The 25723-nt window shown below is 46.5% G+C and overlaps 1 protein-coding gene and 1 long non-coding RNA gene across 4 annotated transcripts; one reads left to right on the top strand and one right to left on the bottom strand.

Annotated features, from left to right (window-relative positions):
• Positions 1-2250: 2250 nt before the first annotated feature.
• ptk2b (protein tyrosine kinase 2 beta) lies at positions 2251-21390 on the bottom strand. 3 transcript variants are annotated; one of them, XM_011491379.2, is made up of 31 exons: positions 21286-21390; positions 14973-15205; positions 14704-14882; positions 14549-14636; positions 14388-14467; positions 14250-14312; positions 14090-14144; positions 13383-13523; positions 13226-13300; positions 12908-13009; positions 12711-12828; positions 12593-12635; positions 12478-12509; positions 11964-12008; positions 11796-11893; positions 10553-10634; positions 10378-10478; positions 10180-10295; positions 9912-10012; positions 9748-9837; positions 9444-9648; positions 6404-6512; positions 6259-6318; positions 6069-6191; positions 5845-5997; positions 5717-5752; positions 4337-4361; positions 4236-4270; positions 4026-4160; positions 3871-3951; positions 2251-3211 (listed from the first exon to the last, which is right to left on the bottom strand). In XM_011491379.2, the coding sequence occupies exons 2-31, from the start codon at positions 15168-15170 to the stop codon at positions 2993-2995; spliced, it is 2988 nt and encodes a 995-aa protein (XP_011489681.1). In that variant the 5' UTR covers positions 15171-15205; positions 21286-21390; the 3' UTR covers positions 2251-2992. The 3 variants fall into 3 exon arrangements, with proteins under 3 accessions (XP_011489681.1, XP_011489678.1, XP_011489680.1); XM_011491376.2 differs by having other exon boundaries at positions 4236-4361; XM_011491378.3 differs by lacking the exon at positions 21286-21390 and adding an exon at positions 15536-15834 and having other exon boundaries at positions 4236-4361.
• LOC105357127 lies at positions 20489-23073 on the top strand. Its single transcript, XR_911154.3, has 3 exons — positions 20489-21230; positions 21380-21432; positions 22464-23073. It is a non-coding gene; the product is annotated as an uncharacterized LOC105357127 (long non-coding RNA).
• The last annotated feature ends 2650 nt before the right edge of the window (positions 23074-25723 follow it).

Raw genomic sequence — 25723 nt, forward strand, 5'->3', positions numbered from 1 at the left:
AGAGCCGGGTATGGAACCAGCGAGCTTCTGCACCAAGGATTCCCCATGGATTTCAATGGAGGCAGAAATCCTGGAATATCTGGAAAGGTTCAAGGATTTGAAGGAGCAAAAGTCAAAGCTGGAAAAAGCTGAAAGAGCTGAACATTTGAATAGTTGAATGGTTAAAATAGATGACAGAGAAACTGGAAAACAATGGTTGAAGGATTTAGAGCATTTAACCAATAAAACGAGAACGTGTTTTGGGTAAAGTCTTTTACAAAACAGTCTACCAGCTGTCCCCAACTTACCCCCTTCCTCATATAACCTCATAATAGGGTGAGGGGGTGGGGGGATTAGCCTGCGATGAGCCTTGGGGGGGGGGGTTTACTAGGCAGTGGCCCCCCCTCCTATGGTTGCCGTATGGAGTGGGCCCCCCCTCTTTCGGTTTTATTTGCACCTTAGACATGTAGGGCCCTTGGTAGGGGGGGTGCTTGGACATCACTGCCAGCAAGCAGCAGATGTCCTCCTAGCACCCTACCCGCCAATTTTAACCGCACCTTAGACATTTAGGGCCCCTTGGTGGGGAGGGTGAGGGGACATCACTGTGAGTAATCAGGAGATGTCCCCTTAGTGCCCTACCCGCCAATTTTAACTGCACCCCCCTTAGTACACACACCCCTCCCCCCTCAATATATACATCCCAACATAAACACACACACATGCACACACACACCCTCTTAAACACACATATACGCACACACACATTTTGCAAGGAAGGTGGGACCTAGGACCATCTGTCCCCTGCCTCTTCCCTGGTGGGGGGTACGGGCCCCTTTGCAGCGGCGGCCGTGTCCCCGGGGTGCCGGCTTCCTGGGCCCGGCGGTGCTCTCTCCGCGCGGTGGGGGGGTTCACATTACATCTGAGCCGGGGGTGTTGGTGTCCCTGGGGGGTGGGTTCTGGTCCTTGCTCCTGAGCGCTGGGCCCCGCCTAACTTCCAACTGTGGCCGAGCCTGGTCGGGCCATATTTACAACACCCCTTGTGGGCCCTCTTTTTTCCCCGGGGTTCCCCCTCCTGGGCGGGGGCGGCGGGCCCCTGCCTTGCTCCTCCCTGGACCAACCGTGGGCCGGGCGGGTGGCTGCCTGGAGTGCGGGGCGGGTCTCCCTTGGGGGGTCCTGGCTCGTACCTGGGGTTGGGGCGGGGGGATGCCCGGAACTCCTGGGTGGTGGTGGGGTGCTCATCTGGGGCTGTGGGCGTCCCTCTCCGGTGGGGCCCTGCGTTGGGCTCTCCCGGCGCGGCGGGGGGGCTGTTCTCCTGGTTGGGCTGGGGCGGCCCTCTCTTTCCCTCTGTGCCTCCCTGCTCTCTGGCTCTGGGGGGCCTTGCGGCGGTCCTGCTGGCCCTGGCCTGGGTGGCGGGCTTGGTCGCCCGGGCGGCGGTTGTTCCCTGCCGGTTTCCGTGTGGCGTGGGGGGGATTCCGGCTGCCGCTGCTGCTGCGGTGGGGGTCTTGGGGTGGGGATGGCTGGGCGCTCTCCTTCCTTCTTTACACATTCCACCATCCATATTAGAAGAACATGAGCACTCACCTGAGCACGGGTGTTGGCTCACCTTTGCACTGGCGGTTTGCGTGACTGAATGACTGAAATGTTTCACACTAGCTGGTTTTAAGGCATAAGTATGCGTGTGAGCACTATCTGTTTTGTGTACATGTCGACAGATGGACATTTTTGCAACTAGCAGGTGTGTTTGACACTTGGGTGTGTGTGTGGACAGGCTCCGCCCTTTTTGTACTGCATTTGAGCCTTACCATGGTGATTAACAACCAGTAAACTTGTTGCTCTATGCTGCTTCATGGTCTTATCCCCCTTCCCCTCCTACTATCACCCTCCTTCCCCCCCTCTTTCTAACGTCCCTCTCTCTTCTTCCCCTCTTTCCTTTTCCGTCCGGTCCAACACCAAAGATCTTCAAACATGTTTGAAATTAATAAAGTTTGGCCTCAATTACAAAAGGGGTTTATTCAGACATACCTTTGGTTTGTCTGAAGATTAATAACCCCTCTTGTTAAAGTAAAATATGTCCAACACAAGAGGCCCTCAGCTCTCATCTGTTTGCCCAGCTGTTGGACAGGACAAGGTAAAAAAAAAAAAAAAAAAAAAAAAAAAAAAAAAAAAAAAAAAAGTCTTTTACAAATGTATGAATCCACAAAAAAAGACGAGAAGAAAAAGCTGCTGACCTGAATGAATATAATGACATCATCAGTTTGCATGTAATATATATAATATTAAAAGTCGTTTTATTTAAAGCTTTAAAAAATGCAAGAAAAAAACAGCTTTTAAATCCTGAAAAGTACCTGGATCATTTATTTCCACATTTTATATTAAATGAAACGTTTGAGAGAAAACAGTAAAAATGAACAAAACATCAACTCAGTCTTTCATGGAACCAAAGCGGTTGATCTTTTGTTGAATTGCATCGTTTTTAGCTATTATAATGATCAAAAATTACATATTTACAGTTGTTTCTGAAGCAAATGAAGGTTGTAAAGTTTATAACAAGTGAGGCTTTGTTGTCAATACAATAAGAGCCAGCAGAGACTCTAACGGAAGACGACAACCGCCGCGTCTGCTGATCCTCCATGTGTAGAATTTAGGAGCTGTTGGCTTGATGTCATAAAAGAAAATAGCAGTTTTCTCGAGAAAACAGAACAAATAGATTTTTACTGGAGATGTCTGAATGATGCTAATCGTCGTCTCAAATAACAATTTGAAAGTTGTTCCTGATCCACAAACTTACCACTTGAGTTACACCACAACTAAAGTAATCAATCACAAGTTAATCAATCAGTGAAGACACAGGTATGTCAGAAAAACGAGCTATCGTTTTATTCTGCAATCTCGAGAAAACTGTTTCAAAAAGCAGACTTGGGCGTTCTGGTTTTCCGTAGAGTCGCTCACATTTCAGACTAAAATCTTTCACTTTGTGCAAAAACAAGAGGAGAGAACGAAGAGTGTCCGTGGTTCAGTCGTCAGTAGCGGGTTTGGCCAGGTTGGCCCTGACCCTGGCCTGGTCCACGGCGTCCAGCATGTTCTTGCTGTCCACCGCCAGCGTGTGCGCGGCCGCCAGCATCTGCTTCTTGCAGTCCTCCTTCAGACTGGTGATGGCGTTCTGCTGGGCCAGCCGCATTTTACTGATCAGCTCGGCCATGTCGTGGTTCAGTCGCTTCTGGGTTCCTTCAATCTGAAGAAGAGAACATTAGAGAGAAATCTGATGGGACACATTTTGTCTGTGTTCCATTAAAGAGACTAGATCACGCAAAATCAAATGTTTTTAGCTTTTGAGTGTATTTTAATGTTCATTTGACATTAAAAACAACCCTAAGTGGTATTTTGATCCGTTCACGCATTTAGAGTATTCCTCTAAAAACCTCCTCTCTGAGCACCAGCCCCTCCCAATCCACAAAAACGAGTGGGTCCTCACATTGTGACATCACAAAGTGTGGACCCGCCCCTTCCAGGAAGAGTCTGCACTGCCAGCCCCGCCCCCAAGCTAACGCACACACACTTACTTCATGGACTTAGCGGTGTTCGCTTTCATTTTCTATGCACAATATGCACATCCATTCGGATGTTATTTGTTTTTGTGGCAGAAACACAGACACGCTGCCATGAAATGGGCGGCACCCACAAGGAGTGAAAGGCGGAGCCTCAGAGATCCAGTTGTCTTACTTGTTGGTAGGAAATAGGTTAAACTAATATTTCATAAAACATCTTTCTTCAGTGTGCCGAGGCACCCGTACAGGTTTGTGTGACTAAAGCTTTAGACGTGGACTTAATACGTTACAATAACAAATGTTTAACATAAATGCTTAAAGCTTACAGGTGTTTGAAGCTTCTCACCTCGGTTCGGACAGACCCGTGTAAGGTGGGCAGAATCTCGTCCACATTTTGAAGCAGATCTCTTAGGACCATCCCGACAGACTGGAAGACATCAGGAAGTTCTGAGATGATTGTTGAAAATGTCCCGATGAAGCGGCAGCAGCCTCTGGGCGTACCTTGACGATGGTGATGTAATGTTCTGGCTGCAAATCAGGAATGTCGTTCTTCAGCTGGACAACAACTTTGACCAGATCCATGACAGACTGGTACACCTTGTCCTCAGAGCGGTCCAGCTCTGCTGTGGGAGCAGGCTGAACAGGAAGGAAGCTCCAGTCACTCAAGGACTGACGGGAAACCTACAAACAAGAAGGAACTCATCTGCTTACCTGCACCTTTTGCCGGGGGGGCTTCTCAGGGGGTCCTGTGGAACAGAAAAATGTCGACTTTGACAGGAAACAGGAGTGTGTCGTTGTGTTTGAGTACGTACCGTTCTCTGTGTCTGCTTCAGGAGCCTGCAGAGAACAGAGACAGAATGAGGAGCTTCATCCATGAAAAACCTTTCTCACTTTGATCCAAAGGCCTTGAAATTTGTTCTGACCCCCATAATTAAACAAATGTCTTTCCACATGACAACAGTTTGTTTCTAGCTGTTCAAATGTCAGCAATTTTCTTAAATCTCTAAACGAGATGAAGAGTTCATTTTCTTCTTCCGATGTGGGTTTTTAGTTGTCCGGGTCTGCAGAGGGTTGTGTAGAAGAGAAGCTACATGTGTGTCTTGCAGTTCCCTTGAGGCTTACAGCCACCTTGAGAATGGAACATACCATTGTCGTGCGTGTGGTAAATGTCTCAACAAGTAATCGTAATGCTAAAGAAAGTTACACGCACTTATGACGGACGGGTGATTCTGTCATACGGTGCCCTACTCCAGTGTTTTTCAACCTTTTTTGAGCCACGGCACACTTTAACCCTGACAAAAATCCCGCGGCACACCAGCATCCAAAAAAAAAATCAGAAATTCACGGTCTGTATTGATCGACAGCCCCCCCCCCCCCCCCGCGCGCAATCTCACGTGGTTTTTTGTGATAATTGTGGCAGAAAAAGCAGGAAGTTGCGGCTGTTTTTTTCTAAGAGATGAACCACCAGCTAAAGAAGAGCTTTAGCTGGTATTTTTGTTAGAACTGAGCGACTTTATCAGCAGAATTAAGAACAAGGCAGTGAAGACTTTAACCACTTCTGATTGGTCAGACTGATGACATGTGATTAAGCCTTCAAGAATGATTGGCAGAGACAGTTAAAGGGGCGGGACTTTTCCTTACACAGTTATAGCTGCAGCTAAATCGCGGTACCGTGATTCTTATCAAAATGTCTTTAATAGAATTAAATAAACACGAAGAAAAAGTAATTTTAAGATCTTTTATATTCCTAACTACTCAGTGTTATCAGGGCCTGTTTGGATGAACAAAGAGCTGATTTCCTGGAGATGGAAAATGTTTTTAGATCAGTTAATGAGGGCAATTTCTCCACGGCGCACTTGACCATCTCCCACGGCACACTAGTGTGCCGCGGCACACTGGTTGAAAAACACTGCCCTAGTCGTTGGTAAGGTACACGTTACTGACCGCGCAAGTGCTGCACGCACAGGGTTGTGCACATGATACGCAAGTAGGACGTCCACACAAACGACACTCTGATTGTCTGATTTCCTCATTTCTAACAGCCAGGCTGCAGCAGGGAGCGTGCACGTATCACGTGAACAGCACTAACGGACTCCTTGTGGAGTCTGCAGACACCCGTGTGGACAGTTGAGACCAAGACTTCAGAAAACAACTGCAGCTTTAAATGTCAGACTTCAGCAGATTGCACCTACCGGCTGAGTGGGCGGGGCCTCTGGTCCTTTGGGGTCCTGCAAGAGAACAGACAGTTTTGTTTGACTTATCACTGACACGGATCTTTGTTTGGAACATCACGTTCCAGACGGGCAGGATTGTAACCTACCAGGAGTTTCTCCTCCTTTTCCAGCCACTTCTTATCCTCCCTCATTTCCTCTTTCTGCCTCTGCAGGGTCTCCTGCATGCTCTCCCGCTCGGCGCTCCACATGCGCTGTGCGTCCTCCCGGCTGTTCAGGCTCAGCCTGGAAAACTCGCCCTCCTGTGGGTCCAGAGCAAACTGGTGAGTGCAGGACGCGGTACTTCTCTAGAATGTGACCAATGCAGACTTACGCCCACACTGCGGCGGCGGGGAGACATGACCGGGACGGCGAGGCTGTTCGTGGAGTCCACGGGGGACTGATACTCAGATGGGCTGGCCAGGTCGGGCGAGCTGGCGCACAGAGCCTCGTTCACCTGCACAGACATGTGGAGCGGTCAGACTGAAGAACCGGACCCACAAGCTCCTGTGGTAGATACACACCTGAATGTGCAGACCGATGCTGACCGTGTTTCTGAAGCGGCTCGGCTGCATTCTGGAGGGCTTGAACAGACGAAATGCCAGCGATGAAAAACAAACAAAATCAACAAAATCAGAATAGAAACCATCAGGAAGCGTCGGGCCGTACCTTCGGAGGAGGCTCTGTGACGAAGAACTTGGGTTCAAATATTTTAGTGGCTCGCGCTCGGTCTCTCTCCTTCTCTGCCTCTTGCTCCTTCTCCATCTTATGGACGTCACTGACAGAGTTCAGACATGGACCACAATAAGATTCTCACAGTTAAAACCGAAAACAGGTAGAACCTGCGATGCAAAAGTATTTGTTTTCCCAGTGTGATGCTCTGTTCATACGGGGCTCCGAAACCTCGTTCAAGTGACCACTTCCAATGAAAGGTCATAGTATACCTGAGTATTTGCGCGTTTCAGGCCACCGCGTTCAAAACTCCCACGATCAGGCGTCGCCAAGCACGTTTTTAAGTTCATTTTCAGGCTCTACGCACAAAATGCCAATAAAGGAGTCCCAAACACGGACTATTGATGTATGGATGACGGCCTTATTTAATTCACAGATGTATGAACTGTTTGAAAATTAATCATGAAGAAGAAATTTGTGCCCGGCCAGATTTCTATGACACCAAGACTTTCATTTATTAGAATAGAGCTGAGAAAGAAAAAGTCTGCAGTGAGATTCACCAGATTGACACCATTTATTGTCAAATAATTCTGTTTAATTTGAATTTTTTGACAATATATGGTTTCACCCAACAATCTCTTTAAATCTAATGACAACAGAAACTTCCCAAATGACCCTGTTCATAGGTTTACACCTCCTGATGACTTTCCGGATGGACAACAAGGAGGCACCTGAAGAAAAATGGGCTGCATGGTTGAGTCGCCTAAAGAAAGCCTTTTTTGGAGCAAATGCCACAAAATAGCTCGCTTACAAAACACCAAACAGCACAGAGATGCCCCCCCCAAACTTCTGGACCAAAGTCATTTGGAGTGATGAGACTTTTGGCCCAAACCATAAACATTTGGGGCCTCATTTATAAAACTTTGCGTAGGATTTGCGTCAGAAGTGGCGTACGGATGAAACATAGGATGTGCGTACGCACAGAAATATTCGGATTTATAAAACCGTGCGCACGCACATCCTACGCATCTTTCCCTTAATAAATCACAACCAATTCTAAATGCTGCGCAGCTTTTGCGGCTTCATGACACGCCCATAGTTGCCCATAAATAGTCCGTGAAACGCCCACAAATGAATATTCATTGATTGCGAAACCATGGCAAACACAGAGAGGAAATCAAAAAAAAGTAACTTCACTCAATGTGAAGTAGAAGTTATCGTTGGCGAGGTGGAAAAGAGGATAATAATGTTGTTTGGAGGGCACAGTGTGGGCATTACTAATGCCAAAAAGGCACGTGAGTGGCAGACGGTGGCAGACGCCGTAAATGCTGTAGCCTCACAACCTCGGACCGTCGGACATCAAAGTCAAGGCAAAAAAACGTCTAGCGCTGACCCCCCCCCCCCCCCCCCCTCCACACACACACACCCGTGTCTGCCATGGGTGGGGGGGGGGGGGGGGGGACACCGGAGCTGACCCCTCCTGATGAGAGACTGGCGGCAATAATTGGGGAATCCCTTTTAAGTGGAGTGGTGACTGAGGCGCAGGGGGACACCGACGCGCCAGATGCACGGGGTGACACCCCCCCAAAAGCCCGCAGAGGAAGTCAGAACCGGCTCATAAGCCACTCGTCCTCGTTTGCCAACAAGTCTCCTTGCTGTCTAAAGATGCGTTCACTCCGAATTCTTCCATTTGCCACATCTTCTAAGAGCGCAAGATCAGCCATTGTGCGTCATTACGCATTGTGATGGGGCATTTTATTTCCCTCCATTTAATTACATCTGACAAGCTGCAGATGTCGGTAATAATCCACGTGGAAATGGGAAATTGTTCAGCGCAAATGTAATTTCTTGTTGCTTTCTGAATGGTTGAGACATACGCCATACATGGTTTGATCAAAAATAAAACAAACTAAAGGCATATGCATGAATACCATAATTCTGTAGCTTATGAAGAAATGTTTTACTATGAAAACAACTTTCCCCAGTGGACAATTAATGCATCTCTCTCTATCTATCCATCTGTCTGTCTGATTGCACCTATATCTGCTCCACCAGACGGACACATTGACGGGAATGTCAGTTTTGTACATTATTTCGTTCTGTTAAATATATTATTTATGAGGATGAATTGCACAACATGCCAATATTACAGAAAATATTTCACTTTTCTTTTTGCAAATATGTGTTCATTTGAATTTCTGTTGTAATTTTCGTTTGATTTTTTTGTTTGTTTCACTGCTGATCGGTCCAACGGGTGTTGGTGTAGCTGTTAATTGTAAGACTTGCTTTGTGAAGTCTTCATGTTATTTCTGAGAGGCAGTATTGTCATTTTCACTTTCACGTGTTTCTTCCATCTGCTGACGGCGTCGCCGTTTCTCATTTCACCCGTTTTTGTGCGTACGCCTGGGTCAGAGCGTGAAGGACCGCACATTTTCCCGTCAAGTTTGCTTTTTATAAATCTCAACTATTGCGTAGAGAGTGGCGTACGCCTTCTTTTGTGCGTACGCAACGTTTATAAATGAGGCCCTTGGTGAGGAGTAAACAAGGCCTTTGATGAAAAGAACACTGTTCCCACTGTGAAACACGGAGGCGGACGGCTGATGGTTTGGGGATGTCACCATCAGGAAACTTGATGGTATCAGAAGATCCGGGAGGAAAACTGTCTCTCTACAGCTCGGGGGCTGCACAAGGCCCAAAACACAAGGCCAAGCCGGCTCATTGGTTCCACCAGAATAAGGTGGAGGTTCTGGAGCGGCCGTCTCCGTCTCCTGACCTCAGTGTTATTGAGCTGCTCTGGGGAGATCTCAAACAGGCCGTTCAAGCAAGACAGTCCGAGAATTGAAAGGAACTGGTAGCTGGAAGCTGCTATTGATGTACAAATACAAGGGATGTCAACATTTCAACAGAGTCATTTGGGGAGGTTCTGTTGCCATTATGATGTAACTGTAGCCCCGCCCCCACTGCTTCTAATTGACTCAGGTAATCCTCAGCTAAACTCTATCAGGACAATGAGGAGGAACAACCCCGGGGAGCCCACCTGATTTTGACCACCAGCTCCGTGAAGCTGGGTCTCTCTTGGGGGTCGTAGGACCAGCAGCGGGTCATGAGTGAGTAGAGAGCCGGGGGGCAGTTGTCGGGTTTGGGGAGTCGGATGCCCTGCTCCAGCTGGTTGATCACGTCTCGATTCTCCAGCCAGAAGAACGGCTGCTGGCCTCGGCTCAAGATCTCCCACACGCACACGGCTGCGGCAGAAACGCAAGAAACCGTCAGCAGGAGCTGGAAGCTGCTCCTCAGTCACTCCTCCCTAAAACCCGACCGTGATGTCAGGGACCGGAGCTCACCGAACATCCACACGTCGCTGGCCTGAGTGAAACGCCTGAAGTTGATGGACTCCGGGGCCATCCACTTGATCGGTAACCGACAAACAGAAGCTGCAACGGAACCACAGACGTCACACGGCAGAACCGGAAGGGTTTCCAAATGGATAATCCGCCGTTTATCTAACCTTTGTAGTATTCTTGGTCCTCGATGTATCTGGACAGACCAAAGTCTCCGAGCTTCACACAGTCTGGACTCGCAACCAACACATTCCGAACCGCAATGTCCCTGAAAGGAGGCGGGTGGGGGTATCCAACAAGAAGTTTGGTTTGGTTAAACGTTTTGCTAATCTTTGATATGACACAATTAAACAGAACTGAAATCTCTTAGTAGTTGAATGTTTTTCCGGTATTTGTTCACATGTTTTCAGAACTCATAAAGAGGGAAGTCCACACCTGTGCACCACGTTGACCCCTCCCAGGTAAACCAGGGCCTTGCAGATCTGCAGACTGAACAGCACCAGGGTTGTGTTTGTCAGTTTGTTTTGGTTCTGGCACAGGTAGTTTCCCAGCTGCAGGAACACGAGAAAGCGAGACCTGGTCAGACGGAACCGGAACACAAACCAGCGCTGTCTGAGGGGCAGACGCTCCGACCTCTCCGTGTGGATACAGCTCCATGATGATCCAAACCGGATCCTCCTCTATGATTCCGATGAGCTTGACGATGTGAGGATGCTCCAGGTTCTTCATTATGACTGAAGAAAGGGCGTTAGTCGTCTGTGCAGACTGAAAACAAAGAGCACAGGCGGTGCTGAGCTGCTGAGCGTACCTGCTTCACTCATGAACTTCTCCATCACATCTGGGGAACAGTCCTTGCAGGTCTTGACCGCCACGTTGACCCTTTGGCCGTTCTGGTTAAAAACAGAGAGCAGGATGCAGACTTTCAGGATGGACCACGATAACTCAGTTCTGGTTTATCTGAACATTTTCTGGTAGTGATGGGTAGATGAGGCCTCGTGAAGCGTTTCAGCACACTGCCCAAACTGTATTGACACTGTGGCGATACTGTGTCACGAAAACGTCATTGCAGGCAGCCAAGTTAAGAAACTCAGCTGATATACTGATTCAATCTAAACACAATATTTGCTATTGTAGTTCCTCATTCCCATGTCTGTCTCTATGATGCGCCAGCATTGAGGAGAGGCTTTTAAATGTGACAGTTCTGCTGAACAAATGCCACATTTAGCCTCCGAAACATAAAAGGATTCACTTCAAAAAAGAGTCCGTGTGAAATGGAATTGTATTCTGCCAGATCAAGCTGAAACTGAGAGGGACGGGGGAACAAAAGCCCAAAACACTGTTAAAATTATTAAATAAACCTCAATAAAACACCACATTCAACCCATTTAGAAAAAGCCTCAGTAAAATAAACGAATCAACGAATCAAAAACAGGTGGGCGGGGAAAAAGCGGGCGCCAGAATCGCTCAGCTCAAAGCTGGGCACGCATCCGAGGCATCAAAACAGTTTTGTTTTTTTCCTAAACTGTTAAACTCACCGCTGGAGTGATTTAATAATGTTTATCGGTTAATTTATCAGGAATTCAAGACGTTATACCACATTTTTTAACTAAATAAATGATAAAACAATTCAGAAAATAATCTAAATATGGGATGACCTAAACCACTGAACACCTTAAATGTCATTATTGGTGTAGATGTGAATGTCTCCCAGCTGCCTGACCGTCCTCCTCCTCATCACGCTCACACTCGCCTGATGAAGGGTTTTTCTCTGAAAGTCCTGTTCAGTTCAGAGCTCCAGTTCCATCTTTCCCTTCTCTTCTTGAATCTGATCCGTTTCTACCTTTCTTTTGTTGCCATTCCCTCATCATTTCCCTATTTATCATCGCCTTCATTTCAGTAAAACGGTGTGAAACTTCCCTAACATCTGCTGTTTTCCGGATTCTTCTCATGTCCCTCCGTCCTCTGTGAGCCGGAACCCACAGGAACCTGACTTGATCCGTCTGGAATGTGGGGAAGGACTGTTTCAGCTGTGGAAGCAGAGACAGACTCACATCTTTCTTGTAGACTCCTTTGTAGACTTCCCCAAAAAAACCTTCCCCCAGGATTCGCCCGAGGACGATGTCGTCTCGATCAACGCCAAATTTCACAGCTGGAGAAAGCAAAGACAGGAGTGAAACCCCGGGAGTCTCTCTGAAGGAGCTGGTGACCTTTAGACAAACCTGATTTTGGCCTCTCGTCCAGAATCTCACAGTAGATATCAGAGCCTGGAAACCATCAAAGGAGCCGCTATTTGTATTGATTAGCTTGGAATTGATCGTTTAAAGCAGGGGTGGGCAAACCATGGCCCGGGGGCCACATGTGGCCCACCAAACTGGAATAAATGATATTGATCCTTATTGTTTTCTTTTCCCTGTAAGCAACCTTTGTCTGGGTGCAGAAAGATCATTCATGGGGTGCTGGAAGAGTTGTTGTTTTTTTATGTCCATGTGCGTTTTCTGAGTTGGAAATTCCAACACCACATGAACGCAGCATTTCTCTAAATTTGTATTTTTTATACACGGTTTTAAAAGAGAAACTCCAAAAATGTAGTATATATCTGTTAATAAATGTCACCAAACACACCACACCTCTGGTTCGACCCTTGTGAAAAATTTTAGGACCCTTTGTGGCCCACCAGTCGCACAGTTTGCCCCCCCCCCCGGTTTAAAGTGAGAAGAGGGAAGTGAAGCTCACCCATACTGTTCCTGACCGCACTGTTGCTTCTGCTGCTTACGGGGAAGGAAGGACAGAGAAGTCAGTCACCAACATTCAGATGATGCTAAGGAGAGGCGGGAGCTGCCACACTCACTCAGTGGGGATGTCGGGTAAGGTGCTTCTGGCGCTTTTAGCATCTGAAAACAGAACCCGTCAGACCCGTCAGCCTCTCCCTCAGCACTGCCTCTGTTGGCGCTGACGCCTCGCCTCACCTTTGTTTGGTTTGTGGATCAGACTGTCCTCCGTTCCACGTTCCAGTCGGCAGTATCCGTCGATCAGATCCATCATGTTCTCTGCCACGGACACGGCAGCTACGCTGACGGACAGAGGCTGTGGAGCAGCGGGAGACACGTGAGCGCGCGTTCAGGTGCAGGTCTGGCCGCTGCAGCAGCTCGTCGCCTCTGCTTACTTGGTTGGCGTTCTCTATGTTGATGTTGAGGTGAGCCTTGCCGTCGGCCTGAGGTAAACACTGTATCTTCCGGATCTGTTTGAAGTCCGCTAGAAAGACAGCCTGAGGCAGAAAAACACGCACATTGTGCCCTTAAAGACCCACTCTGAGGATGATGGAGGACATTTACAAAGCTAAAAACGGAATTTATACATGTTTCCTCATTCAGATTGTTGTGAATCAGGAGTAGACAAAAAAAAGACACTGTTGGACGATGATCAGAGTTGCTCCACGCCAACAGTCGGAGTGAGACTTTAAAGATGGCAGCCAGAGACTCACCGCTGCGTCCTTCTGCGTGCGCTGCCGGATGCCCCTCCCACCGATGACCAGCTCCACAGAAATACGCCACCCTTGCTGTTGGAAGAAGCATTTCCAGAGGAGAGTTGGTGGAGGATCTGCCGTCGGGTGAGACAGCGACGGCGCGGCCAACACTTACGATGAGGTCGCAGGGGAAGGCCTCTTCAGTGTAGTTCACAAAATCCTTGAGGGTCTCGAAGAACTTGATCATGCAGTCATCCTCCCGGAGGCCGGCGTACTGCTGGAAGGTTTGCTGGATCAACTTCCGCAGCTGCCTAGGCTGGGACAGAAAAAAAAAGAACAATTTGGAATTTCTTTTCCTCGCTCCGATCCTCTTCTGATCTACCGTCACACCGTTCCCAGAGGTCTTTTCATTATGATGATGCTGTTTTTAGCCAAAATCTAAAAAACCTTCATCGTTTCTGCAGAGCGGCAGGAATTCCTCAGAAATTCACGTCTGAGTAGTGGGCAATTTTTTGATTCATTTAAATAAAAAAATATTCTGTTTTATGTTTGATTTTCTTTATATGCCCTTTATCTTCAAAGAAATGCTACAAGAAGATGTTAAAAACTCCCAAAACACCATGAAGGTGGATCCTTAAAGATGTGCTGAAATAGACTTAGATTCTTAGGAAAATAGTTTCATCTTTGGCCCAAATCAAAAGCAAACATCACAAAACCTTAAAGAAAAAATGTAAACACATTTATTGAAGCTTTTGTCATATTTTACTTTCTTCTTGAGAAACGTCTCTGTCAGGACCAAAAAAAGACGTATTTATTTTGGACCAGACGTTTTCTGAAGATCTAGTTTTGCAGTGACATGTAAAGAAAACCATAAACATTTACCTTCATGGTGGTCAGAAGATTCGGGGGAAAGAAAAGGTCCAAACCCACCTCTTTCCTACACAAATCAAGCAAAACCCAAAGAACGACATTAGAACCAAAGTCAGTTTTGTGCTTTTCGTCTGATTTATCATCATCTCGGTTGTCACAGGGGAAAACTTACTCCAGCAGCTCAAAGTTGGATTTCTTTTCCAGCCCTTTAGCGTTCATGTCTTTATAGAACCTCCTGTCAAACACATTTCTGTCACAAATGGCTCTTTAGCGCCCTCTTGTGGACACTCGTTCACACTCGTTTACTCACCTGATCTCCAAGCAGCCCAGCTGCAGCGCCATCCCTTCGCTCACCTTTGTGGCATAATGCTGCATGTAGTCGCTGCGCACCTGTCAGGACAGGTGAGACACCACAAACATCAACGGACGTCAGAGAAAGTCTTCAGTCTGAGAGGTTTGGAACAAACGTACCTGCTGGTAGAAAAACAGGAAGGTAGATCTGTCTTCTCTGAACTTTTCCAGGAAGTTCACTGGGATGTATCTGATGCGCAGGTCATACCTGAAGAGGAGACAAAGGATCGTCCGTCTCTTCTGTCAGCTCCAGCGTGAGCGTCTCCGGGACTCACCTCCACTCGGCCTCCACGTGATGGCTCTCGTAGCGCTTCTCCACCTCTCCCACCGTCAGGTCCGGGTGGAGCCAGTGGAGTTCTTCAGACTTCAGGTGCTTCAGCATGAGGCCGTAGCATCCGGCCAGAGCCACGTCCGGGCCCAGACGCCCGCTGACCAGGATTGTGCGGATGATAACCTGGAGGCAGATGAAAACGATGAAACGTTTTTTCTCCTTCTCTGAACCTGGATCAGTGGTTCCCATCATGCATTAAGTTAATGCCCTCACCTTAACTTGCCAGGCATTGTCGCATTTGACCAAGGTGAAGTTCTTGCCCAGGTTGTTGTTGGTGCAGAAGCACACTTTAAGGATTTTGGAAGGACCTCCCTCTCCGGAGAAGTGAGCTTCAGGGGCGGAGTCTGTGCTGCTTTGCTTTGGATTGGGGACCTTCCAGGACAGGGTGTCCCCGGACATCACCTCATACATGGTCACGCCTGAGTCAGGGTTATCATAGATGCATTCTGTTCAGACAAAAGAAAAAAACCACCTTGGTTTGAATGCAGTAAGCAGCAACAATCCTATTCTTTTCAGAAGGAGACACAGCATCCTGACCTGATGCAACCCAAAGCTGAGGCATTTCTGGAATTTAAAGACTCAACAAAAACAATAAAAATAGTAGTCCAAATGTTTTAGCCAACCAAAACTAAACGTCATAAAAATGGTGTAAAAAGATCAGTTTGACCCTTTTATCCACTAAATGAGCTCATTCCAGATGTGATGCGGCTGCAGGTCTCACATTAGCTCAGACACGGTCAACAAACTGTTAAAGAAAACCTAAAAGAAATTCAAACCTCTAAGTTAACGGACATCAGGAAGCAGATCCAAAAGGAGCAGAAGCTCTTCAACTTGTAAAAGTGTCTAAAAAAATGTAGAAATCAGAGTGTTGGACATTAAAAGCAGAAATTCAAAGCAGAACATCGTTAAAGTTTCCCTCTGATCATCTTCTCCTCAGTTTTCAATGCGTTCCCGGCGCTCGTTTCACTGTGATGATGCCGTTTTTAGCCACAATCTGTGGCTACCTGTGTCGTTTTCTAGTGTCTGCCAAGCAGAGATACACCTCTGAGTTGTTGGCACAGAGCAACCCCGCCCCCCCTTTCCCCACCGAGAGCTCAGAGCGGGGACCTTGTGACCCGCCCAGCGTAGTTTCTACATCACACATAGGACCTTTTTCAAACTGCCTTTTTTCCATCTGCTCCTGATTCATCTGAATGAAGACAAACCCAGAAATGCAATTTTAATCTTTATTTTCTTTATAAATATTCTCCATGGTCAGAAAAATGCCACAAGAACGTGTTAAAAACACTAGAAACACCATTTTCATCGGAGCGGGTCTTTAACGGTGAGAAGAAACTGCGTCAGGAAGATGTCATTGTAAAAGAGGAGGTGATGATGCTCCGTGGTAACCATGGTAACCAAGCACACGAATTGAGACCCGCATTTCGTGGAAAAACGTTAGAGATTCTTCCGTTCAAACCTTTTCATTGCGTTTAAAAAATCTTCTCATCTGGTGTGAAGCTCCTTTGATGAATCGCAGCTCCTGATTTCGAGTCGATCACATTCTTTCCTAACGTGCAACATCATGTGAGGACCTGCATGACTGATGCTGCAAAGCCGCAGCCAAGTCCTGGCTGTAAGGCATTGTTGCCACATTAAGGGCCATAGTAAAGTTGGGGGGGGGGGGGGGGGGGGGGGGGTACGGAAGAGGATGAGGGCCAAAGAAAAGGGAAGAGAAAATTCTGTTTTAATCTCAGAATTCTGAGATTCAAATCAGAATTTTCTGTGCTCTTTTTTTCTTCTTTCTCCATGGCCCTAGTCATCTTCTGTGGGGGTGGGGTGGGGGTGGGGGGCTGCATTTCTGCACATTTTTAGGAAGTGCAGCTTCTAAACAACGTCCACCAACACAACTTTACGCTAAGAAGCCGCGCTTTCCCCTGCAGTCATGCTAACGCAGCTCTTTGACTCAACAAGAACTTGTTTGGACCTGAGACGATTCCTAAAACCCAACGTGGCTCATGAAATATGAAGCAAAGAGATAAAATAAGTCTATATTACTTCTTTTAGAAATACAGCTGCATCTGCTTAAAACAGGCAAAATTGTCAAATTTCATAAAGTTCTTTTTTTTTTTAGATCTAAAAGTCAAGAAAAAAGGACAAAAGTTGGAATTTTTGACCTAAACGTCCAGAACCGTGACAGAGGAGGGATTATTTGGACACATTCTGAGTGTCCTCTAGTTTGTGTGTCCACAAAAACTCAATTCATGAAAAAAACACACATTTAAAACCACAAAGTAAATGTTTAGTATTTTCTATTTAAATACCAAAGTGCTTTAAATCTTTTTTTTTATTCTGCCACAAAACTCTGTTTCGTCCTTAATATTCCCATCAAGTTCAAACTTTTTTTTTTTTTTTTTTTAACTTGTCCTGTCCAACAGCTAGGCAAACAGATGAGAGCTGAGGGCCTCTTGTGTTGGACATATTTTATTTTAACAAGAGGGGTTATTCATCTTCAGACAAACCAAAGGTATGTCTGAATAAACCCCTTTTGTAATTGAGGCCAAAATTTATTAATTTCAATCATGTTTGAAAATCTTTGGTGTTGGACCGGACGGAAAAGGAAAGAGGGGAAGAAGAGAGAGGGACGTTAGAGAGAGGGGGGGGTAGGAGGGTGATAATAGGAGGGGAAGGGGGATAAGACCATGAAGCAGCATAGAGCAGACAGGTTTACTGGTTGTTTATCGTTACGGTACGGTTCAAATGTAGTACAAAAAGGGCGGGGCCTGTTCACACACACTCAAATATTATCAACACACCTGCTAGCTGCAAAAAAATGTCCACATGTCAACATGTACACAAAACAGATAGTGTTCACGAACGCATACCTATGCCTTTAAACCAACTAGTGTGAAATCTTTCATTCATTCAATCATGCAAACTATTAGTGCAAAGGTGAGCTAACACCTGTGCTCAGGTGAGTGTTTATGTCAGAGGTGGGCACTGAGGGCCGCATTCCTGCATGTTTTCCAGCATACCCTGCTCTGGCATGTTCTGATTGGCTGGACACACCTGAACCAGGTAATCAGCCATGAGTAGGGCAAGATTATTGGCTGGACACACCTGAACTAGGTAATCAGCCATGAGTAGGGCAAGACTATCTGGAAATCATGCAGACACACCGGCCCTCAAGGCCTGGAATTGCCCACCCCTGGTTTATGTTCTTCTAAAATGGATGGTGGAATGTGAAAAGAAGGAGGAGGAGCGCCCAGCCACCCCCACACCCATACCCCCGCCGCAGCAGCAGCGGCAGCCGGAATTCCCCCAACGCCACACGGGAACAGGCAGGGAACAACCGCCCCCCGGGCGACCAAGACCGCCACCCAGGCCAGGGCCAGCAGGACCGCCGCGAGGCCGCCCGGGGCCAGAGAGCAGGGAGGCGCAGAGGGAAAGAGAGCGCCGCCCCAGCCCAGCCAGCGCCGGAAGAGCCCAACGCAGGGCCCCACCGGAGAGGGACGCCCACAGCCCCAGACGAGCACCCCACCACCACCCAGGAGTTCCGGGCATCCCCCCGCTCCGACCCCAGGTACGAGCCAGGACCCCCCAAGGGAGACCCGCTCCGCACTCCAGGCAGCCACCCACCCGGCCCACGGTTGGTCCAGGTAGGAGCAAGGCAGGGGCCCGCCGCCCCCGCCCAGGAGGGGGGAACCCCGGGGAAAAAAGGGCGGCCCACAAGGGATGTTATAAATATGGCCCGACCAGGCTCGGCCATGTTGGAAGTTTGGCGGGGCCCAGCGCCCAGGGGCAAGGACCAGGACCCACCCCCCAGGGACACGAACACCCCCGGCTCAGGTGTAATATGAACCCCCCCACCGTGCGGAGAGAGCACCGCCGGGCCCAGGGAGCAGGCACCCAAGGGACACGGCCGCCATCGCCAAGGGGCCCGCACCCCCCACCAGGGAAGGGGTAGGGGACAGATAGACCCAGGTCCCACCTTCCTTGTAAAATGTGTGTGCGTGTATGGGTGTTTGAGAGGGTGTTTGTGTGCATGTGTGTGTGTTTATGTTTGAATGTATATATTGAAGGGGGAGGGGTGTGTGTACTAAGGGGGATGCAGTTAAAATTGGCGAGTAGGGCACTTGGCGAGTAGGGCACCAAGTTCAAACTTAAACATCTGCTGAACATTTTACTCCAAAAAATATAATCTTTTTTCAGTGTTTTTTTCCTCAAGGGGAGTTTTTCAGCTTGAAAGATCTTTGAAACAACTTTTTCAGATGGAAATGTGCAAACCAAAACCTCCCAGAAGCCTCTGGGGTTTTTCTAGAGCGCCTGCGGCAGCCGTACCTGCTGTCAGGTAAAAGGTTGTAAAAGCTTTATCACGCAGCTGCGACACGGCACAAACCGCCACTAGAGTTTCTTCAGAGGCGGGAAGCACCCTGACCACTCTGAGGATCTAACAAAGACAAAAAAGAGCTGACTCAGCACATCATGAATGTTGGATTTGGGTCAGTTTCTCGTGTCTCTGACAGTCTGCTGCTTTTCCCGTGTTTTCCTGGCCTGAGGTCATGGATTCCTGAGCGGCTGTGAAGAGAGGAAGACGACACACCTGGGAACAAGGTGTCCTGACAGGCGGCTTTAAGGGAGACGGACGACAGAAACCTCCGTCCTCGTGTGGTCGAAACAACCAGTAAACAGACTTTGAGTCACTCCAGAATTGCACAAACTTCAGCGTAAGCGTAACCGGCGTGTCTCCAGGCGAAACAGAAGCCAAGAAGCCACAGTAGAAACTAAACATCCTCTTTCTAATCACCTCTAAATGTTTAAAACAAACCAAATAAGCAGTTTGGAAGGTTCTGATATGTAATTGATATACCGTAATAGAACCAACAAATGTGTTTGGTTGTTTTGATTTTTTCTTTATTACCTTGGAATAAATGCACTATCCTTTGGAATATTAAAGATGCTCTTTGTCATTTTTGAACTCGTTCCCATCAAACATTTGACATTCCTCTGGAATTTATCAAAACGGAAAATCCAACATTTGAAATATTAATTTGTTGTTCTAAAACAAATCAAAGAAAAGTGTAGAATTCCCTGGATAAATATGGTTTGGTGAGGTTTCATTCCCTGATTTGGTAACAAACTAGAAATGACAGAGGAGGAATTGGGAAACATGTGGATCTTCTGAACTTTTGCACAACTTTACATTCCAAACCTGCAGGCGGTTTACAAACAAAGAGATCACAGACGTTTCCTTCAAGGCCATGTTTGTCCACACTGGAGAACATGGGAATATTTGGGATAAATGCAGGACCATTTTCAGACATTCGTATACCAAACAAGCTGTTTAAAAGGAGGAAAGGTTTCTTGAAAGACTGCTGACAGAGAACGGATTTAACCGATACTGAAGAATCCAAATCACCATTTGGATTTGGAGGGAGGAGCCTCCGTCAGCCACACCGCTGAGTTATGTTCCGAAAACACAAATGTGTCAAGACATGCACATGTGACAGCACAAGTATCCATTCCACACAAAGCTGCTATCAGATGGGATTTCTACGTATTCTCTCTACCCAGAAACTGCTGGATCTTTCTGTTCTCCTGAATGCAGAAGCAGCTCAGACACAAATCCACAAACTGTCACTTATCTGAAGAAAACTGCAGGAAAATCTCATTAGTGTTATGAAAAAAGACAAAGTATACGCTCAAAATATGGCACAAAAAGAATTGAAAAAATCAAATGAAAACTCTCTAGTTTAACTTTTTTTGTGGCAAAAATGAGGATTTTGTTACAAATATAAAAATGTTTGAAGTAGAAGAACAAAGCCCGCTTTGGAGAGGTAGTGGTCCAAAACTACTATGTAATACAGGTTTTACCAAGTAGTACTAAAGTAAATAATATGACGTTTTTGCGTCCTCCTCTGTCTGTGTAAAAAGCTTTTGAAAAGTATTTTTTGTATAGAAACGCGAATGAGGTCAAAATGAGCTGTTTACTCTCAGCTTCTTCAAAAGCAGGTCAGATATTGTCAAACATGCCATAAATAGTTAACTGTTAACATTGTTTTTAACTCTTCCCTATAGTCAGACATTTTTTTAAGTTTTACTGCCCAAAAATTAAACTTCTTTTTCCCCCCGAACTAAGACATTAGTTATTGATTTAAGTTCGATTTTCTTTGGATAAGCTATAAACACTTGTGAAAACATGGTTGACGTTCAAGACGCCTGCATTCCTGCATGCGAGGGACGCGCGCAGCGGCTAGAGGTTCAGTTCGGAGCCGCATTTCCTGTCCGGGTCTGCAGCGCAGCCGTGGGACCCCGCGCGCAGGAATGCGGCTGTCTGCCCGCGCGCCCGCACAGACTTGCGTCGTGAAGTTGAGCTCCGGTTTGTGTCAGAAAGCGTCTGACCCCTGAAAAGATCCAGTCTGGCTCCGTCGGTCAGCTGCGCCTTGGCTTTACGCAGCTCTTTTGCGCGTAAACATCCAGGTGCGCGTTCAGGTGAGCTCGACAGAAGCTGTAGATTTCTAATCAGACAAGAAAGTGGACTTTTTACCTGTGTCTGGAGGAATTCCAGCGGGAATAGGAGGTCGAGGAACGTCCGGAATTCCTTCTGGAAAACTAACAGAACGTCTTTCACGCCTTTTTAGCCGAGCAGAAGGTGGCAGGTGGCCACGCCCTCCCTCACCTCTGCAGTTCTGAGGTAAGGTGGGTTCACTTCCTCATTTCAGGAATCTGGAAGAGATGCAGATTACATCTTTATCCTCCACATTCATTCTGGTCACTTCTCTCTACTTGCGCAACTTGTCCTCTTATAAATGCACGGACAAAATCCACAATAGATATTTTCATATTAGTTCATATTTCAATAAAAATATTTATAATTAGAAAAACTTTAATATCAAGTGTGGATAAAAGCTTGTTTCCCCCCCACGAGTTTCATGTTTTAAACTTTTTTTCTGACCTTTTCAGTGATGTAATTTCACCTTTTGAACACTGAGCGGCGCTGTAGCAACACTTTTAAATGATATGGGTTTGAGGTCGTTTTGATAAAAACAATGTAAAAAAGAAAAAAACTTTATTAACAAATGTTGCAAATACAAAATACCAAACATATATAATACTAAGTGCAAAAGACAACATTTTCACGTTTGCCAGGGAAATTCATAAAAATGTCAAAAATACATAATAATAGCAATATAAAACTGATTTAAAAATTAAAACAGAACTAAAAATAAAGGTAAATGAATCTGTTTGAGCTTTTTTATTAGTGCAGGTTTTAATTTTAGTTACACACAGAATCATTTCTTTCATAAAATCATAAAAAAATCCTTTTTTGTTGGCATCTTTACACTTGAGAATGAAATATTTAGCCATTATTATAAGTAAGTTAACTATATAAATTTTCTCTGCATTAAATCTTCCCAGAAACAACATGTTCATAGAATAATTTCTTAGTCTCACATAGACGGGTTGTTCTGAAACGAGTCAAATCTTTCCAAAAATATTTGAGTGAAAGAGCAAAACCAAAAAAGACGAGACACAGCTTCTGGTGAGGAACAGCAAAATGATAAACAATGACAGAAATGTGGTAAAATAAAAACACAAAACCAAACATCTGAATGTATAGTTTACATAAATAGCTGCCTTCTGTATCAGCTCACTGTGATCTTTATAAATGTAGATGTGGGAACACAATGAATAGATAAAATGACGCTGTTTTGTCTACACTAGGTGATGGAATCGGCAACAGTGATGAAGCTGCAGGAGGGAAACCAGCAGCTGCTCTCAACTGTGGAACGAGGAAGAACCGCTAAAGTCATTCCTGCACAGGAAGTCCACGCAGATGCTGAGATTTTCACAATAAAAGAGCCACATGTGGAGGGTGCAACATTCATCTGTGCCCACACAAAAAACACCAACAACTGCTTTACTGCATTTCACAGTTAGACTGAAGCGAAGCACACTTTCTGCCTTCACAGAGACAAAAACACAGAGCTTTGTGTTTTTAGTGCATTATTTATTAGTTCTGTCTGTCATTGGAGTGAAAATACTAGAAATCACTGTTGCATGAATCAAAATCTCTTCATCCTGGAGATGGAAGCAGGTGTTTTTTAATCATAAGGTAAATGCTGCCTTAACCTCAAATTACATCTATTTTATATGCTCTTGTCAAATCAACTAACTTAACTTTAATAGAAAAACGTTTATATTTCATAATTGGAGATAAATTCAGGTGTTAAGTGGTTCAGAAATCCTCATTACAAGCTTCTTTAAGCATTAGAGACGGCACAAGAACTGCTGTTTTCTCATTAATCACAATAATAAAACGGTTTGAAATGTGTGCTTTTGATCCTTCTTTAATTTGTAGTGGCTGTTGCTGTTTGCCACCCCTCCAAAGACTTCTGCCCCCCTCCCACCACCCCGTAAAAAACCTTCCAGCTCCGCCGCTGACAGAATGAAAAACAAACACTGAAACACTGTTCCAACAGATTTGTTTGAGACTAAATACATCAAACAGAAATGTCATGGCCTGGGAGCAAATTACTGGTATCATTTCTGTATAGATAGATGCTGGGGGGGGGTTTAGAACCCCCTCTCCAGCTCCAGCCAGAGCTGCATGAGGGAACAAACACCTGCTGCAGATTCCTGTTCTGGAAGCAGCTGAACCGAGGGTGGGGTCCGGACTCGCTCCGGCCCAGACATGAACCGCCCCTCAGCTGTTGCTGCTCCATCCACACGGGTATTCCCAGCGTTCCGGCCTCCAGATCACAGGATGGGAAATTCAGAAAGTTGATGCCTTTAGTGTCACCGTCTCTATTCAGAAACAGAAAAGGAAAGTTCTGCTTTGTTTCATGGGAACCATGGGCAGTTTTAGTGACAAGAGGACTCTCATTGGTCCACTTCTGCCTTTTGCTTCGATGATAGTCCACTTTGTGGTGAACCGCAACTGGGTCAGACGCTGTTCCACGGCCCCATCTAGAAATGGTTTGATATGATGAAGAAAGTTTCTGAAGAAAGATTGGCAAACACCCCAACACGCCCCCCTAAACAACCCCCAAAAATCCCCAGATCCACAAACCTCCTCCAAACCTGACCTCCTTTTGCTGCACAAAGGCCCAAAACTCCACAGTTTTCTTGAGAGTTCAGGTGAGAACGTTACGAAAACTTTGTCTATTGACGTTTTATAAAGATGACATTGTTTTTTGACATTTTCTGAGATTTTAGAAATGAAAACGGGATTTAAAAAAATGCTATTTTCAGACACGAACCCAGACGTGTAAATTTACTGGAAGTAAAGTGTAGAACATGACCTTTAATGACCTTTATAACCTAAAACCACTATGTGTGACACCAAGGACTTTTTTAATGAGGATTTGAGGAAGAGCATCTCAGAGGACAGTGGTGTTATTTTCCCTCTTAGTCACCTTCAAAGGATTCAGAGATCCTGTTGACCTGAATGTCCCCCCCCCCCCCCCCCACACACACACACTCTCCAGGAGGTGTTTCCCCACTGAATCGTGTTTTTTGAAGGCAGAGAGAGTCTCAAACACCGTTGAAGGCTTATCAGGCCGGACTTTGAGCTGTCCTTTGTGGCGTATGACGGCAGCTGTGAGTCATGAGCCTCGGCGGCGTTGCTCATGTACGCCCTCAGCGCCCAGCGTTGTATTCCTGTGAAGGTCGCTGCCTGCTGGGTGCTGCTCCGTGCAGCCGGCCCCCCCAGCCCTGTGGCTGTTTGTGAGAGCAGAACCTTCCCGGCGTTCCTGGAAAATGCCATTTCAGGACGACGTGAGGAGCACGTTTCTCCGGTTGAAACAGCTGGACCTGCTCTCTGCTATTTTTAGAGGCTTCTCCTTCTTTTAAGGGATGTGTTAATGACTCCCACTCCAGACCCCACCCAAACCCCTTCCTTGCAAAGGGATAACAGGCAATGCTTTGATCTGGCCCCCACCACCTTCGAGAGGAGCCCAGACTCCATTGGTGTCTTCTCTGATGTGAGGAGTGTTTTTCTCTCCTCCTGCGGCCTCGAACCCACCGCCCAGCCGATGAGTAATGACCGTCCTCCACCCTCCACCTTTGTTGGTTCACCTTTTGACTCCGGGACGGGACACCTGTGACCAAAGGCGCTGGTGGTGGTGGTGGGGGGGGGGGTGTTTGCTTTGGGTGCAGGGTGTGCGGGTGTTTATGTGTCCTGTAAAAAAAAAAAGCGGTCATTGAATCCCATCCAGGCTCAGTGGGGGGGCCGAGTGCTCGCTGAGGTGTGAAGTGGTCTGGATTATAAACCTGGTCCTGCATTACAATGAAGTGTGTGTGTGTGGGGGGGGGGGGGGGGGGGGACACGACGGCTTCAGCAAACAAGCTGAATGTGCAGGAATTTCCCATCATTCCACAGATTTCGGCTGAAAAGATTCCTGCTGTTTGGAGAAAAACGACAGCGTTCAGAGAAAAAAACCTGCACGGTTATGACGTCACAGAAGCTGCTCGCGTGTTTGAATCCGCAAACACGGATTTGATCCCGTTAGAAAACGGTGTTTTTCAGGAACATGCCGGACGTCAGGGGAGGAGAGCGTGCTGCACCCCGGACGGAAACAGAGAAACACCAGCAGTAGTACAAGTAATTTTATTCTCAACATGAAACCTAATTTAAAATGAGGAGGTTCATAAAAGCACTTACAAAAGGGAAAAACAAGCTAAAATAAACTAAATGTTAGAATGAGTTACAACTGAATGATTTAAAGCCCATTAATAAGTACATTTTTGCTTCAGTCTGGATTCACCCAAGCAGACCCGGTCCGCTTGGGTGAATCCAGACTGAAGGTTTGTTCCTGGTTATCCGGGAAAACGAGCTCTGGTTCAGTTTGAACAAGTGTCACCAGCCTAAAACCAGGTTTTCTTCCTAGAACATGAATCTACATCAAGAATTTATCCCTTTTGTTCTTAACAAACCAGTTAGAGGCAGTTCATCAATAGCAATGAGTGCCTCATCACTTCAT

The sequence above is a fragment of the Oryzias latipes genome, chromosome 24, assembly GCF_002234675.1.
Source record: "Oryzias latipes chromosome 24, ASM223467v1".
NCBI classification, from domain to species: Eukaryota; Metazoa; Chordata; class Actinopteri; order Beloniformes; family Adrianichthyidae; genus Oryzias; species Oryzias latipes.